The sequence below is a fragment of the Cyrtonyx montezumae genome, unplaced genomic scaffold (genome assembly GCF_038088225.1).
Source record: "Cyrtonyx montezumae isolate F1298 unplaced genomic scaffold, pur_monq_1.0 scaffold_8, whole genome shotgun sequence".
Lineage (NCBI taxonomy): Eukaryota > Metazoa > Chordata > Aves > Galliformes > Odontophoridae > Cyrtonyx > Cyrtonyx montezumae.
In genome coordinates, this window is record NW_027072089.1 from 33,955,606 (window position 1) to 33,969,451 (window position 13,846).

At 35.3% G+C, this 13,846-nt stretch overlaps 1 protein-coding gene across 1 annotated transcript in view; it reads left to right on the top strand.

The window, feature by feature from the left end:
• The window catches only part of ASPH (aspartate beta-hydroxylase), a 104,151-nt gene that overhangs the window by 50,868 nt on the left and 39,437 nt on the right, over window positions 1-13,846 (top strand). Inside the window, exon 17 of the mRNA XM_065751930.1 lies at window positions 8,056-8,097. Within this exon, the coding sequence (XP_065608002.1) occupies window positions 8,056-8,097 (42 nt within the window). The remainder of the gene's footprint in view (window positions 1-8,055; window positions 8,098-13,846) is intronic.

A 13,846-nucleotide genomic window follows, 5' to 3' on the forward strand; every position in this document is an offset into this window, starting at 1 on the left:
CTTCTCTGTACATAAGTCAGACCTATCGGAGTTTGGCAGTGGCTCTTTCTTCAGGCACTGGTCTCTAAAAAAACCTGGCTTTGTCATACTATTAAGATCTTTTTTCTTGACATAACCAGTTTTACAAACAAAATGAGCACTTCCAGCTCCTTCATCAGAACAATAATAATTACCAAAACCATTTTTAGAGTAGCTACCTAAGTAACCTATCTGACAGGAGAGAGTTGCTTCATTTGAAGCTTGTGTTTTATATTTGACTTTTCTGGAGTTAATAGAATCACAGTCAAGTATGACAAGTCAGTAGTTTGTTCTTTTGTGACTGTGGCAATGTTGAGCACAGGACTAAGCTGTGTCTCTCAGCGAGAAACTAAGGGAATCATAGTCCAGGAGCCTGAGGGCTGTTTTAGGTGTAGTACTGAGATCACATGTGACGTGAGTGGTAAGACACTGGAACAAATTGCCCAGAGAGGTTGTGAATGCCCCCTCCCTGGAAGCATTCAGGGCCAGACAGCATGGGACTTTGAGCAACCTGGTCTAGAGGGAAGTGTCTCTGCCTATAGCAGGGGGCTGGAACTGGATGATCTTAAAGGTCCCTCCCAGTCCAAGCCATTCTATGACGTTGTTGTTGGACAAAGGAGTTTTTGACTACCTTTGTGCATTAGTTAATCTTTGCAATATAGTATATTAATCCAAGTGATTCTCTGAGACTTTTCTTTCCTAGCAGGGTATGAAAGCTGTATTCAGTGCTTAGACATGCCAGAAGTAACTAGAGAACTGAAAAATGCAGGTGGTCTGTGTGGTCTCCCAGTACTGATTGGCGGCATGGTTGGGTTCATGTTTTACTTTACATGCTGAACCTTAGCACAGGTGATCTGAAATGCTTGTTGCAATACATTTATTTATCTGAAGCATTTCTTTCTGTTTCTTATTTGTCTGAGGCATCTTTCTAACCTGTTTATCATAACCATTACATGTTATGTTGAAATGTTTGTAGCCATAAGTGTTCATTGATAGATACCTAATAAAAAAGTAATTACTTTCATAATGAATATCAAGTATTTTAACCAAGGCTTATAAACAGTGTTAAGTACAAGCAGTAATTATCTTTGACAGGATAGGCAATAAGTCAGTGAATGCAGCGTGTGTTCCATTAGTTAGTTGTGGCATATTGCAGAACTGTAGAAAAAGAAAAGATCCATCTGGTTTCTTGCAGAAAATGTAGTTACCTATGGTTAAAATAATAAATACGTCCTTATGAGGGTATTTGAAACTTTCAACAGTAGAAAATTCTACTGCACAGTGTCAGTTATGTTGATATGAGGATATTATGATGAATTTGACTTGTATACACTAGTTCGAAACCCAATGCAAACTCTGGTTATCAGCTTGAAATCTTTGAATTTTGTTTCTATGGAATGTATTTTTGTCACTTTTGTGTTATATTTGAGAGCTCCGTTTTTGCATCAGAGAATGCATTTCCTACATTCATAAAACATCAACAGTAGTATTTAATAATCTTGCTTGTGCTGCACAGTACTAGATGCTTTTCCAAATATTCTATTTGTGCAGCTTCTTTTAGATTCAGAGGGACTGTTGAATATGATATGAATAGGAAATGAACCTATTTTCAACTCTACTTTTCTTATAATATGATATGGGGTTCTTACTGACTTCAAACAACATAAGGATTAAAAATGACTTAATTGTTTTACTCTGAAAGAGTATATACTGAAATATCAAAAACTATCAGAAATAGGTAGTATTTTTTTTCCTAGATGTTTACCCTTCATTTACTTTCATAATTAGTGCAACATGCTTTTTAAAGAAGCCTTCAAAGAAATGTTAGCTTTCTACTGAAGTGTCTTTTGGAAGTGGATAAGAATAGCAGCACAGGAAAATGTAAACATTCACTTTCAGGGGGAAAAGTGAGAAAATCAAATAAAAACCTGTTTATTCAGTTACTTAATAAATGAGTAACTGTTATATACAGTATCATGCTCCTGAGTCTTCCTTTATTTTCATTCATAATCTGTAGCACAAAATTAGCTACAGCATTCAAACATACTTTAAGATTTAAAGTAATTTGTGCAGTTGCCTGGTAGCCACTTTGGAGGCAGAAGAATCATCAAGCAATTGATGCATTTTGTAACAAGCTCATCAATGCAGCGCAGAAATCTATACAACATCTCTGAAAATTGAGAAAAGCAGGTACATGAGTTAAATTATTTACAGTTACTGCATTTTCCTGCTATTAAATGTTTCCCTGCCTGCTCCAGATGTGAACGCTTCCAGGAAAACATTATTCTCACAACTTTTTCCTCTTAGGTGACGAAATTTGCATTACTAGAGAGTAAAAAGTTACCTTATTTTTGGACTGAGGGTTCAATATGAGTTTTTTGTTGTCACAATTCTTTTCTCCTTTGGTCATGATTTAATGACATCAGGCATTCAAAGCAAGTATTTTCTGTTAACTCAGCAATAATGTTAGAACTGACTGTGTTAGAGACAATTAAGAATGCTCCTGAATGAAGAATACCTATACAGGCACGTGCACTCTGTAAATAGATGAATGGGGGTGTGTATGTGTATGCAATAAGCATAAATATTAGTGGTTTAAGTTATTCAGCAAAGTTACTTCAGACTTTTTATTCTTGGTTAATGTTAATTCATGCAAATTCATTGAAGGCATGGTTCATCCTATCAGGTTAGTTTTTTTATTTTTATCTGAAACATAGGAACTTAATTATTTTGGCAGGAAAACAGGAGAGAGATCTGAAGGTAAATTTAGCTTAAGAAACATTTTCACATATCCATTGAGAAGAAACTGGGTATGGGATTCAAAAATGCTGCCATGCTAGCCAAAAGCTTTCTACTGCCTTTAGGGCATATTACCAAAGTAGTTAATAGTAGTCAACTGCATCTTTTCTTATCTGTATGTGCTGTTTTCCAATTCACAAGTTTACTTCTAAAATTATTAGCAGTATTACTTTGAAATTATTCCAGACTAGCTGAACTACGACTAATATTTGCGATTGAGTGGTATAATAGGGAAGCTTTTGATATAGATGATTTAGGATTTTTGATTGTTTTCATTTACATATAGATTGCAGTGATTGTGACAGAATGGTAGTTACTGGGATATATTTGAAGGGAAACATACTACATTTTGGGGGATGCTACTACTCCTTGTATTTGCATTTTTATCTATCATGTATATAGTTCAGATTTAAAATATGTAAGGTTCATTTTTCACCCTTCCATTTTGTATACTCTTTATTTATTTTTACCAACTACTGAAATCCTTTGTATTTAGAAGTTTCCATTTCAAAACACTGACCCTTCCTCATTCCCTGGCTCCTTTCCCCACAGTACCTGTCCTAACCATATTAAAAAAAGAAAAAGATTTTCATGTATTTATGACATGGCCCACATTTTCCTTTATGAGGTAAATGGAGTGCCATATGCTCAGAAAAAATTTACTGCTCAGATAAATATTTGAAAGTGTACATTTCCCACCTTCTACAGCAACTTTGTGCATATTCATTATGGTTATACCTACAAACGATAGCTTTCTTGAAGTCTGAAACAAAGTTGCATTTTTTAAATAGAAAGTTAAGATTTATTTTAATTTTTTTTGTTTTGTTTTATAGTAAGCTGTGTTTTGGTTGGTCCTTTAATATAGATTTCCCCTTATTTTTTCAGATACTTAAAGCTTCAAAAGAAAAGTCCCTACATCAGGAGGACCAGCCCTAACCATACGCTACAAAGGGGAGCAGATGGTTGTAATAGATCTTACAATGTAATTACAGAGCAGTTCAGGGTCTGGGAGCAAACACTAAGATACTGTAAATGGGTTGTAGCCAACTGTCATCTTAGTAAGCTTTTTTTCTTTTCTTTTTTTTAACACTTGGCTGTTTAATTTACATTCTTGTCTTGAATTTTTTTTTTTTTGGTGGGGGGGAAGGGGTCAAGTTTAGTGAATTAATTAGTTTTATTTTTCTTCTGTGTTCATGACAGAGTTGCAGCTTTGAGCTACGTTTCATATGTGCTATTCACACAGTTGTTAATATTCTATTTATAATATAGCAACAAGTACATTTTTTCAGATTTTAATATATATCTTTTGTTGTGGTTTCATACAGTGTGTGCAGAGCATTTTGGTGAAAGGAAACTTAAAAATATTATGAATTTTGAAATGCTTTATAACTGCTGATATAGCATACAGCCTAAATGCATTTTGTAAGAAACACTAATCAGGCATGCACTAAGCTGTGAATTTTGACTTGTATCTCTTTGCACTGGCACTAAGTCAACAGATGCAAGACATGATGTTCAGGTGATTTTAAGAAGTCTGATATTCATGTATATGTTTAAATCGTAGTAAAAAGCAGATTACTGACTTTTTTCAGAAACCTTTTGTATGTGAATCAGAACTTTTCTATTTATATGCATTTGATTTTGATGCTTACTACGTAATAACTCATCAGGGAGTCAGTGTAAATTGAAACAAAGCTAAATGATCAGAATCAAGTCAAATTTAGAAAATTTCTCCTATTTTCCTACTAATATATGATATCAAAGCTGGATTTAAGAAACTTTACATTCAGTGAACTATGGAAACTGTGGAAATTCAACTTCAGGAAAAATAAGATGCCAGAATTTAAGGCCTGCAATTATAAACGCTCTGGTAAACGGTACACAACTAAAATGTAGGCAGTGAGTGATTTAGAGTTTTAGTATTACAGGTGTACTCTTTACCTGTGCTGTGCTGCTGTTCCACAATTACAAAGGCATACTTTAGTCTTTGTCAATTTGCATGTGTTCCTTTTTGGCTCAGGAGTATTTCTGTGATATTAAGAAACTACTGAGTCTAATAAAACAGCTTAGACAGAAATAAATAAATAAATTTTGAAACCCTAACAGCAGTTGCCTTTTGGTTGACAAGGAGATTTTAAATTTCTGTAACACTGTTTTGAAGTCAGGTTTTCAGTTGCTTACACTTACAGTTAAAGGGACATAATTATGCTGGCTTATTTTCTTCATGACTTCGGTATGATTCTAAGTAGGTGAGTGTTGCATCTGATTAATAGGTGTAGAAGATGTTCCAAAGTGATTTCTTCTAGACTTTTCAAGAAAGCAATAATACTCTTAGACTGTGATGTGGGTTAGAGTGGGATGTACTCATAAAATTACCTGTTGTTGTGAACTGCATAGCAATAACTTTTACAAAGCCATATTTTGCGATGAAGTTTGAGAGTGATTTTAGAATGGTGAACGCAGGAGTTTTTATATAACAGTGGCAGCCTATTTCTAGCACTGTGGGACTGTGAGAGTAAATTATGCTGTGATCGAATTTTAAGTATTTTGTAACTGGGTATGTTTTTTTTACGTGCTTCATGTTTACAAAAATATGCCAAGCTGGGCAAGGTCAAGAAAACTATTAAGGAAAATGTTTGTCATCTGTTTTAATGTTTGGCTTGCAATAAAACACAGAAGATTAACTTTGTCTTTCTAGTGTCATTATTTTTTCCTGAGTGTAACACATTAACAACGAGCATAAATATTTGTCTCAGATAGCAACAAATATTATTCTCCAAGTGAATTATTTGATTATTCTCTTTTAAATATGTTTGAAAGTAAAATTTGCAAAGAGAATGTCTAGTGAGAAGAAATAATTTTTATTTTTAGGTGGTTGTATGTGATAGGTCTAGGCATTACTCTATCTTTTATTATTGTGTCGTATTTCTTCTTTTGTACTATTTGGTATTAGGCAACTAATTTGACTTTGTGCCCATTGTATGTAATTTCTATTTGTAACTTAAAATGGGTGAGAAATTACTCTTTAACAAAGATTAGTATATGGGGCAAGTAATATAACTACCTTTCACAGAAAATATTCCCTATTACAGTCCATATTCTACATTAAAAACAATGGTGTTGTGTCTATGCAATTCATGTGCTTCAAAAGAAGCTTGCATTAATTTTTGTCTTCAAACAGTTTGATATTTTAATGTTGAAATAGAACTAAATAAAGAAGATAACGCAGCAAGGTAGAAACATAAAAGATGTTTCTTGCTGTATCTCAATCTATAAAGCCTTGGATTCAGTTGCTTTTTTTGGAAATCACAATACCAAAAAGAAGGGAAATTTTGAAGTAAAACCAGTATACTACAGTATTATTTTAAACCTTTTTCACCATCGAAGTAAGGTAAAGATCATTGTGGAGGGAAAAAGGCAATTTGTGCAGAAGATTATACTGATGAGATTTCTTAGTTTGGGATGGTGAAACCTTACAAGATGAAATTTTACTTGATTTTGAAAAGCAGTGACCTAGAAGGAGAATCTGGAGTAAATAAAAAGCATTGGAGAGAATTTATCAAAATTGATGACTGCTCATTTAACATAATGGAGATTGAAGGAAACCCAAGAGAACTGAGAGAAATTGTCCTGGTACATAGATATAGGCAACTACATGTATAGGGGTTTAGAACTAGATGGTCTTAAAGGTCCATTCCAACCCAAACCTTCCTGTGATTCTGTATATATTGTATGAGCCTTATATTGATGAGACTCAGTAAATGTGAAACTGGCTAAGAAATAGGAGACAGGAGTGTGTTTTAGAGTAATAATCTCATGCTTGTTCTTGCTGTGTTGGAAAAGAACTGGCAGAAGTCACTAAAGTGTCAGATACGACGACAAATGGGTCACTAAGTGTCTTAGAGGGAATCAGAAGAGTTCCAATGAGAATACAAGTCTTACTAATAAGAGGGAAGTGTATAGGCAAAATGGGTGGTTAGGTCACACGATCTATCATGGTTTATTATCCCGTTATGACTTATTTATGTGCTTTGAGTTGGTAGAATAAAAGAAATACAAATATACAAACTATTCTATCTCGAGCTGTTATTACTCTTTTAAAAACACAGTGTTTCTGGTGACATATTGACAGGCAGATACACCTTTTTATTTACTATCACATGTAAAAAAACCTGTATTTTAGTACATCCCAAATAATGCTTTCATTAATGTGCTGTTAGAGTAATAATATCTTCCAAGTTATTTTGTAGCATGCAACTGACTCTGTAGTTCTTCTTTTTCTTCGTTTCCTTCAGTCTAAATGACTTAACTGTATCTTATGGTGTGACTGAAAAGGTGAATGATTTAATTTCTCATATCCTAACAAAGTTAATCCTCACTGTACCTTGTACTGAATTTAAATTAAGGTGTACTGTCTGCAGTTAGTAACAGTTGTGCACCTGTAGTGAAGAGTGAGACAGGAATTTCCTCTGAGACAAGGAAAATAAAATTGTCTGAGCTCTCTTTAATATTGTTTGTGAAGTGTATTGGAATTACATTGAAAACAATAATAACATAAGAATTATAGGGCAAGACATTTCAAATGTTAAAAGAGTAAGACAAGAACAAGTTGTTAAAAGGTCAGAGAAACAGAAGAAAAGCCTGTCTCTGCATGAATCTTCTTTGTGATCTGCAGACGTGATTTTGTTGCAAGTATGCAATCTTTTGCTATACTTGTGCTTAGTTAACATCTGATCGTGAATTCAGCTATTTAGAAAACGTGGGTTTAGTTATTTTAAAAATTGAAGTATGACAAAAGCTTCCAAGTGCCTCAGTTATTTCTGAATATGTGACTTAGGTTTCCAATTTGTATGAATGTTTTTTCACTTTTTAATCAAATATATATGAAGCTAGTATTCTCATGAGTTTTTAATTAATAAACAAAATACTTGTGAAATAGCTTGTATCATGTCCATGTAGCATTTAAATTACCAAATATCTGAAGGGGAACGTTCATAGGATTTCTGTGACAGAAGGAATTTTGCAATAACTGAAGCATCTGCAGAGAAAGACCTTCTATGTAACTCTAGTTCAGTCAGTGCACTGTGCTTGCTTTAAAATAATTATTCCTTTAAAATAAATTAGTCTAGTTAGCCCAATCTTATTTTGAATCTAAACTGTAATTATATTTTAGCTCTTTCTCATTGCAAACAGTTAAAGTAAATTTACTTCAATTGAATCATATTTTTAATATTCTAGGAAAAGGTGGAGAAGAGATTGAGCAAGACAAAATGGAAAAAGGTGAGTCTATAAGTAACATTCTACTCTTCTGGGTTCTTCTGACTTGAAAAATATGCTTTCTGGGATAACTGATTTAAATTAGATTATATGTCAGTGATATCTTCTAGATGTCTTCCTTCAGTAGTGTCTGGTCTTTAGGCCTGCCTGGGCCACATCAATTGAAGGGGAATTGTCTTGGGCCATGTATGTGTCAGCAGCTCTGAGAATAATGCAACCTATTTATTTTCATGGAAACTGCAGCAAAGAGCCCTGTAATATTATTTGATAGAGCAAATTCTCTGCTACAGAACTGTTCTTCAGTGTAGTCCCCACCATTAGCTATACACTTTTACAGGCCATGAACAAGAGCTGCCATGCCATATTTCTCATCAAAACCTGCACCGAGGTGACTCACATTTGCTGTCACCACTGCTGAAACACACCACCCATCGCCTCACTGCGCTCACATTTACTGTTTGATCTCCATAAATGTTCAGTAAGGGTTTATAAATGCCAGTGGTTGCAACTTTTTCTACGCGGAGGAATTCAGTTCTGCACTTCTGTTTCACATGTGTACTTCCATGTCAGATGCTGTTCTGTCAGACTGCCCCTCTGCTGCCATCTGTTACACGACAACAAAATGAAACAGAATATTGGTGAGAAGGTTCAATCTCTGCTTCCATGCCATCAATGTCCACCCCTGATGTTGTGAGCCAATATCTAAAATAGAAGACATTAGTTTTGGAGCAGCCTTGAGGAATATATATAATAACTAATCTATAGAAGTAATAAAACTTACTTTAACTGTTTTTGTTACAACATGAAAACAAAGAGACACTGGAAACATAAAAATAATGGGTTATGTGACCTTGTTTTTGTGAAACTCTCTGGCTTGTTGGCACTGACTGCAATTCTGCAATTTTGGCAGTACTGGCAAAAAAAGCATACGATTACTTGCCATCGTTTGAACTGGCACTGCACTGCATGTTCCTGGTATCCTGGTTTCAGCTCAGACATTAGCATGATGTTGGATTGGTTGTTGCTGAGCAATGGGTGCGCTCTGGTGGCCAGGCTGCTTGATGGAGTGGAGCTGTTGTCTTAATAGCACAGTACAGTTTGTGGGACTTGTTTGTAAGTAAACAGAGAGTCATTTTGAACTCACAGCCACTTTGTTCCCCTCTTACTAAGTGATTGGCTGCTGTTAAAAACTCCTGCTGTCTCAGAACTGGAAAGCTGCAATGTCCTGCTCCCAGCATGACATTGCAGAAGTTGCAGCTACACCATGCAGCTTGGCTATCTGAGTGAGAGGTGAGAGGCTGTCAGAGCTTTCAAGACCATTCAGTTCATTGTGCCAACTATCTGAGGGAAATAGGAGCAACCTGTGGATGACAGTGCAGATGGGTTGTACTGTCACAAAACTTGAATTATTGTAGTTTTATTTGCATTAATGACTGTTAAATTACAGGTCTAAAGCGATGCAGCTGTGATGTAGGGCAGTTATATCCATCTTTGCATGCAAAACAAACTCAGTAAATCTCCACAGTTGATACATTATAAAGAGCAGGTAGCACTGAAAGCAATCCAATTTAGCACTGTGTTACACAGTAAGGGTTTTTGTCTGGCCTAGTGAGAATAGGCAGAAGCAGATTTGGTAGAAAAATGAGTGATGCTAATGAGCATTGCAAGTCTTCCCACATTGCTTTGCACAACCTCTGTCCTTCCGTTCAATGTTTGCATCACTTTGTATCTATACCAGCAGACCTTAGACAAAAGTCGTACAGGCTGTGCGTGCATCCTTTTCATTAGGGTAAGGCCCTCAGAATAATCCCTCCCACAGGTACTTGCTTTTAAATGAAAGGTAAAGGGACTCTGCTGGTGCCTGCTGCTCTTTTTTCATTCCTTTCTCATTTTTTTCTATGTGGCTACTTAGCAATTCAACTTCTCTAATCTTTTGACAAGCTTTTTGGGGGTTTGCGTGCTTGTATTTTAAGTGTGTGCTTCTGGCAAACCATTTTATTGTTTTCTTGGAGTATGTATGTGTAGAAAAACTGGATCTCCAGAGTCAGGAACTTACAAAATCATATTTGGCTTACTTTGGGAGGTTGTTTAAGTGATTTTGACAGAGCTCAGAGATTTATATGCAAGTTTGCATTTGTATTTTAATGTATGTACAAACTCCAAAAGGCCTTCTGTGACAAAATCTATTTACAAATCTGAGTAGATCTTAGGTCATTAGTGGTTCATTCTATGTATATTAATTCCATATATATATATACATGTATGCTTATTTTAAACATTTTAGAGCTGGTGTTTGTTAGGATGTAAAGGTATAGAAGAATTAAAAAGACTTTATCATCTCCTACTTTTTCCACTTGCTACTTACTATCTTCCTAACATCTGTCTGTGTGTGAAAGTATGCATTTCTGAAGATAAGCAATATCATCCAAGGAAAGTGTTGATGCTGGGCTACTGAGTTGCAGAAGCATTTGTGTGGCATAATTTGAGTTAAGATAAACAATATTTTAAAAATGTGTATTGTGAAGGAGATGATCGTTTTAGGTACTTATCTCTGACAAGGAAGAAAAATCCATTATCCAGAATGAGAAATCATTACTTACTTGTTGCTATCTTAAAGAATGAAATAAATTTTCTAGGCTTTATTCCAGAAGGACATTAGTAGATTTTTAAAATCAATTTTGCCTTCTAATTTCTGTGTTAAGTCAGAACGCCTCTTGAAACTTCTCTAAAGAAATAAACAAATAAATGCATTTGTAGTGTGCTACTACTTCAAGTTATCCCTGTGCAATTAAATTGAGAAAGATTATTTATCTCTTCCATGAGAATGTCATGAGTCTTTCGATTAAGGAACTGAAAAGGTTAGATGTTTTAGATGTGCCTGAAAAATAATTATTTAAAATATTTCATAGATATACATCCTGAGTTGTACTGTATCACAATTGTACTATACCAATTTCCAGATGGTGTAGTTTTAGTTGTATTTTATTGCAAAGCCAACAAAACTTTAAGTAAGGAGTTTCACTTTCCTGCTTAGGCTTACACTGGCATGTTATGAATATTTACTCATGCTGATTAAAATTGGATGTCCAAACTGACTTAGTTTTAAGCAATGAATCTGTTTCTTTCATGCATTTAATGTCAATGTATATAACTACAAAATAATTTATAATTTTCAAAATTGATGTAAAAGTGCAAATGCATGCTATTGGATTGGGACACTAAGCTATGCCATGTAAGGGATAGGTACACTTAAGCCAGGCTTAAGAAAGTGTCATTCCACAAGTAGCCTGAAATGTCGCTTGATATTCATCTCAGTTTACTCTAGGATGTACCTTTTGAACAGGCTATGTAGGACTCCACTGATACCAGTAGAGCTCTAATCTGTGTGACTCATGGAGTATATAGGATGCTATTCTTCTTGCTAAATGTAAACTTTTGCTGTTGGTTAAGATGCAGTATACCCTGAACTCCATTAACAACCTTAACCAGAACTTGCTCGTTTAACTAGCCTACAGCACTGTCAGCTCAAGTTATATTAAAGCCCTATTATTAAGGATATACATACTTTCTATTTATTTAGTTGCAGGCTGTAATTAAATATCTACGTATCAAATATGAGTTGCTGTCAGAATGATCAATGTTTCACTTTTATAGAAATGCAATTTTCAAAGTCCAAAAGCGCTGCATAACACTACACTACATTAAATGTATAGAACACTATACATGCATAGGACATTATTGTGTGGTCTTGTATAGAAGGTCACTAAAAACTATTTTTGATCATGTCAGATGGTTGCTTGAATCTCATCTTTGATTGTAGCCAAATGACTTCATGGTAATAAGGAGCAGTGAATGGTGAAAATATGTGCCAAAAATAAAATTCTCATTCTGCAATTGTTTCTTACGATTGACATTATGTAATCAACAGTAATTTCAGACTGAAAACCCTGTAGAATACTTTTTACTGCAAACAAAATTGTTCTGGAATAACCGGAGTTGACAATGTATTACAGTTTTTTCACAGCTTTATTAGTCCCTAAAATGCCTCTGTGTTTTACTGTCTGATTGCTTTCCCTGATAAGTTGATTACAGACATTTTGCCTGTTCTTCGAGCATGGTTTAGAAAGATCTTCTAATTATTGTAGTGGTGCTGGCTTTAAATTGTCTAGATGCACTTACTGTGTTTTATACCTTTGAAGTTTTAGTTGAAAAGACTCATAAAATAAGTGGATCATTGTCGCTATCTGTAACTCACCTAATGAGCTTCACAGACACCAGAATAATGACAGGAGAATCTCATCAGATTCTCCTTCCAGTCCCTGCTGAGGGACAGCACAACTGCAGAAGCTTATTTGTCTAATGTCAAGGGCCAAGCGTGAGGAAGGAAGAAAACTGCGTATGCAAACTTTTAATTTTAGGTAAAAGTAGTGGACTTTTCTGTGTACATCCTTCAGCCCTTAACTGAAACTTTGTACCTTGGACAAGGAAGGTAGTAGTGGCTGGGAGTAGAGAGCAGAGGAGTTACTAAAACAGAAGGTCACAAAATCCACTGAAATACTTCTGTAGAGCCTAATCACCAGGATGCATTTAATATCATCTTTTAAGATGCATATTCACACATTGCCAAGAGAGTTATTGCTGATTTTATATCACAGGAGTTCAGAAAAGAAAACCTTTGCAAATTGCTTCCTTAGTTTTATTGATAATTTAATATGGTGAATTGGCAGAAGTAGCCTTTGCTACTTACTCTTTGTTAAAATGCCACGTGCATGATGTATCCTCAGGATAAAAAATGGTATGTTAAACATGAAAGATAATTATATAGTATTCAACCTTTTGGTCCCATTCTGGCTAAGTACTAACTGTTTTGAGATGTCAGGCTGATCTCTTAGTTCAGCAGTGTTCACTCCTTCTGGATAACAAGGCATTTCATACCCTGACTAATTATTTAGTGATTCAGGTGAACGTTTGAAATGGAGATCTGACTTTTTTCCCTTCTGTGGAGACTAGAAGAGGATTAGTTTAATCCATTACAAAAGTCAATTTCTTATGTTATATAGAACAAACTGGCAGAAATAACTTAAAAGCTACATATAATCAATTTTTTGCCATGTGATAGTCATCATCACTCTATTTTTGTTTTGTTTTGTTTGTTATTCCCTTGTAATTATATTACTTTGAATGCATTTACCACACTAGAGTAATTAAATTGCCTGGCATTTTTACATCAATTTCAAGCCTTATACTCTGCTCAGTTATGTAGGATAATGTAGTCCTTTGACCTTTCCATAAGATCAGGTCCTGAAATGAATCATAGACAGTCTTGGTCTGTAATGGACCTTGAAAATCATCTAGCTCCAACCTCCCATTATGCAGGCAAGGTTGCCAGCCCCTAGATCAGGCTGCCCAGGGCCCCATCCAACCTGGCCTTGAGCACCTCCAGGGACAGAGGATCCACAACCACTCTGAGCAGCCTGTGCCAGCTCCTCACTGCCCCTCTGAAAAATTTCCCCCTGACATCCAGTCTAAATCTACCCCTCCTTTAGCTTAAAATGATTCCCCTTTGTCCTACTACCATCAACAAGTGTATTTACCTCCTAATTATAGTCTCCCTTCAGATACTGGAAGGCTGCAATGAAGTCTCCCTAAAGCATTCTCTTCTGCAGGCTGAACAAGCCTAGTTCCCTCAGCCTGTCTTCGTAGGAGAGGTGCTCCAGCCCTCTGATCATCACTGTGGCCCTCCTCTGGACCT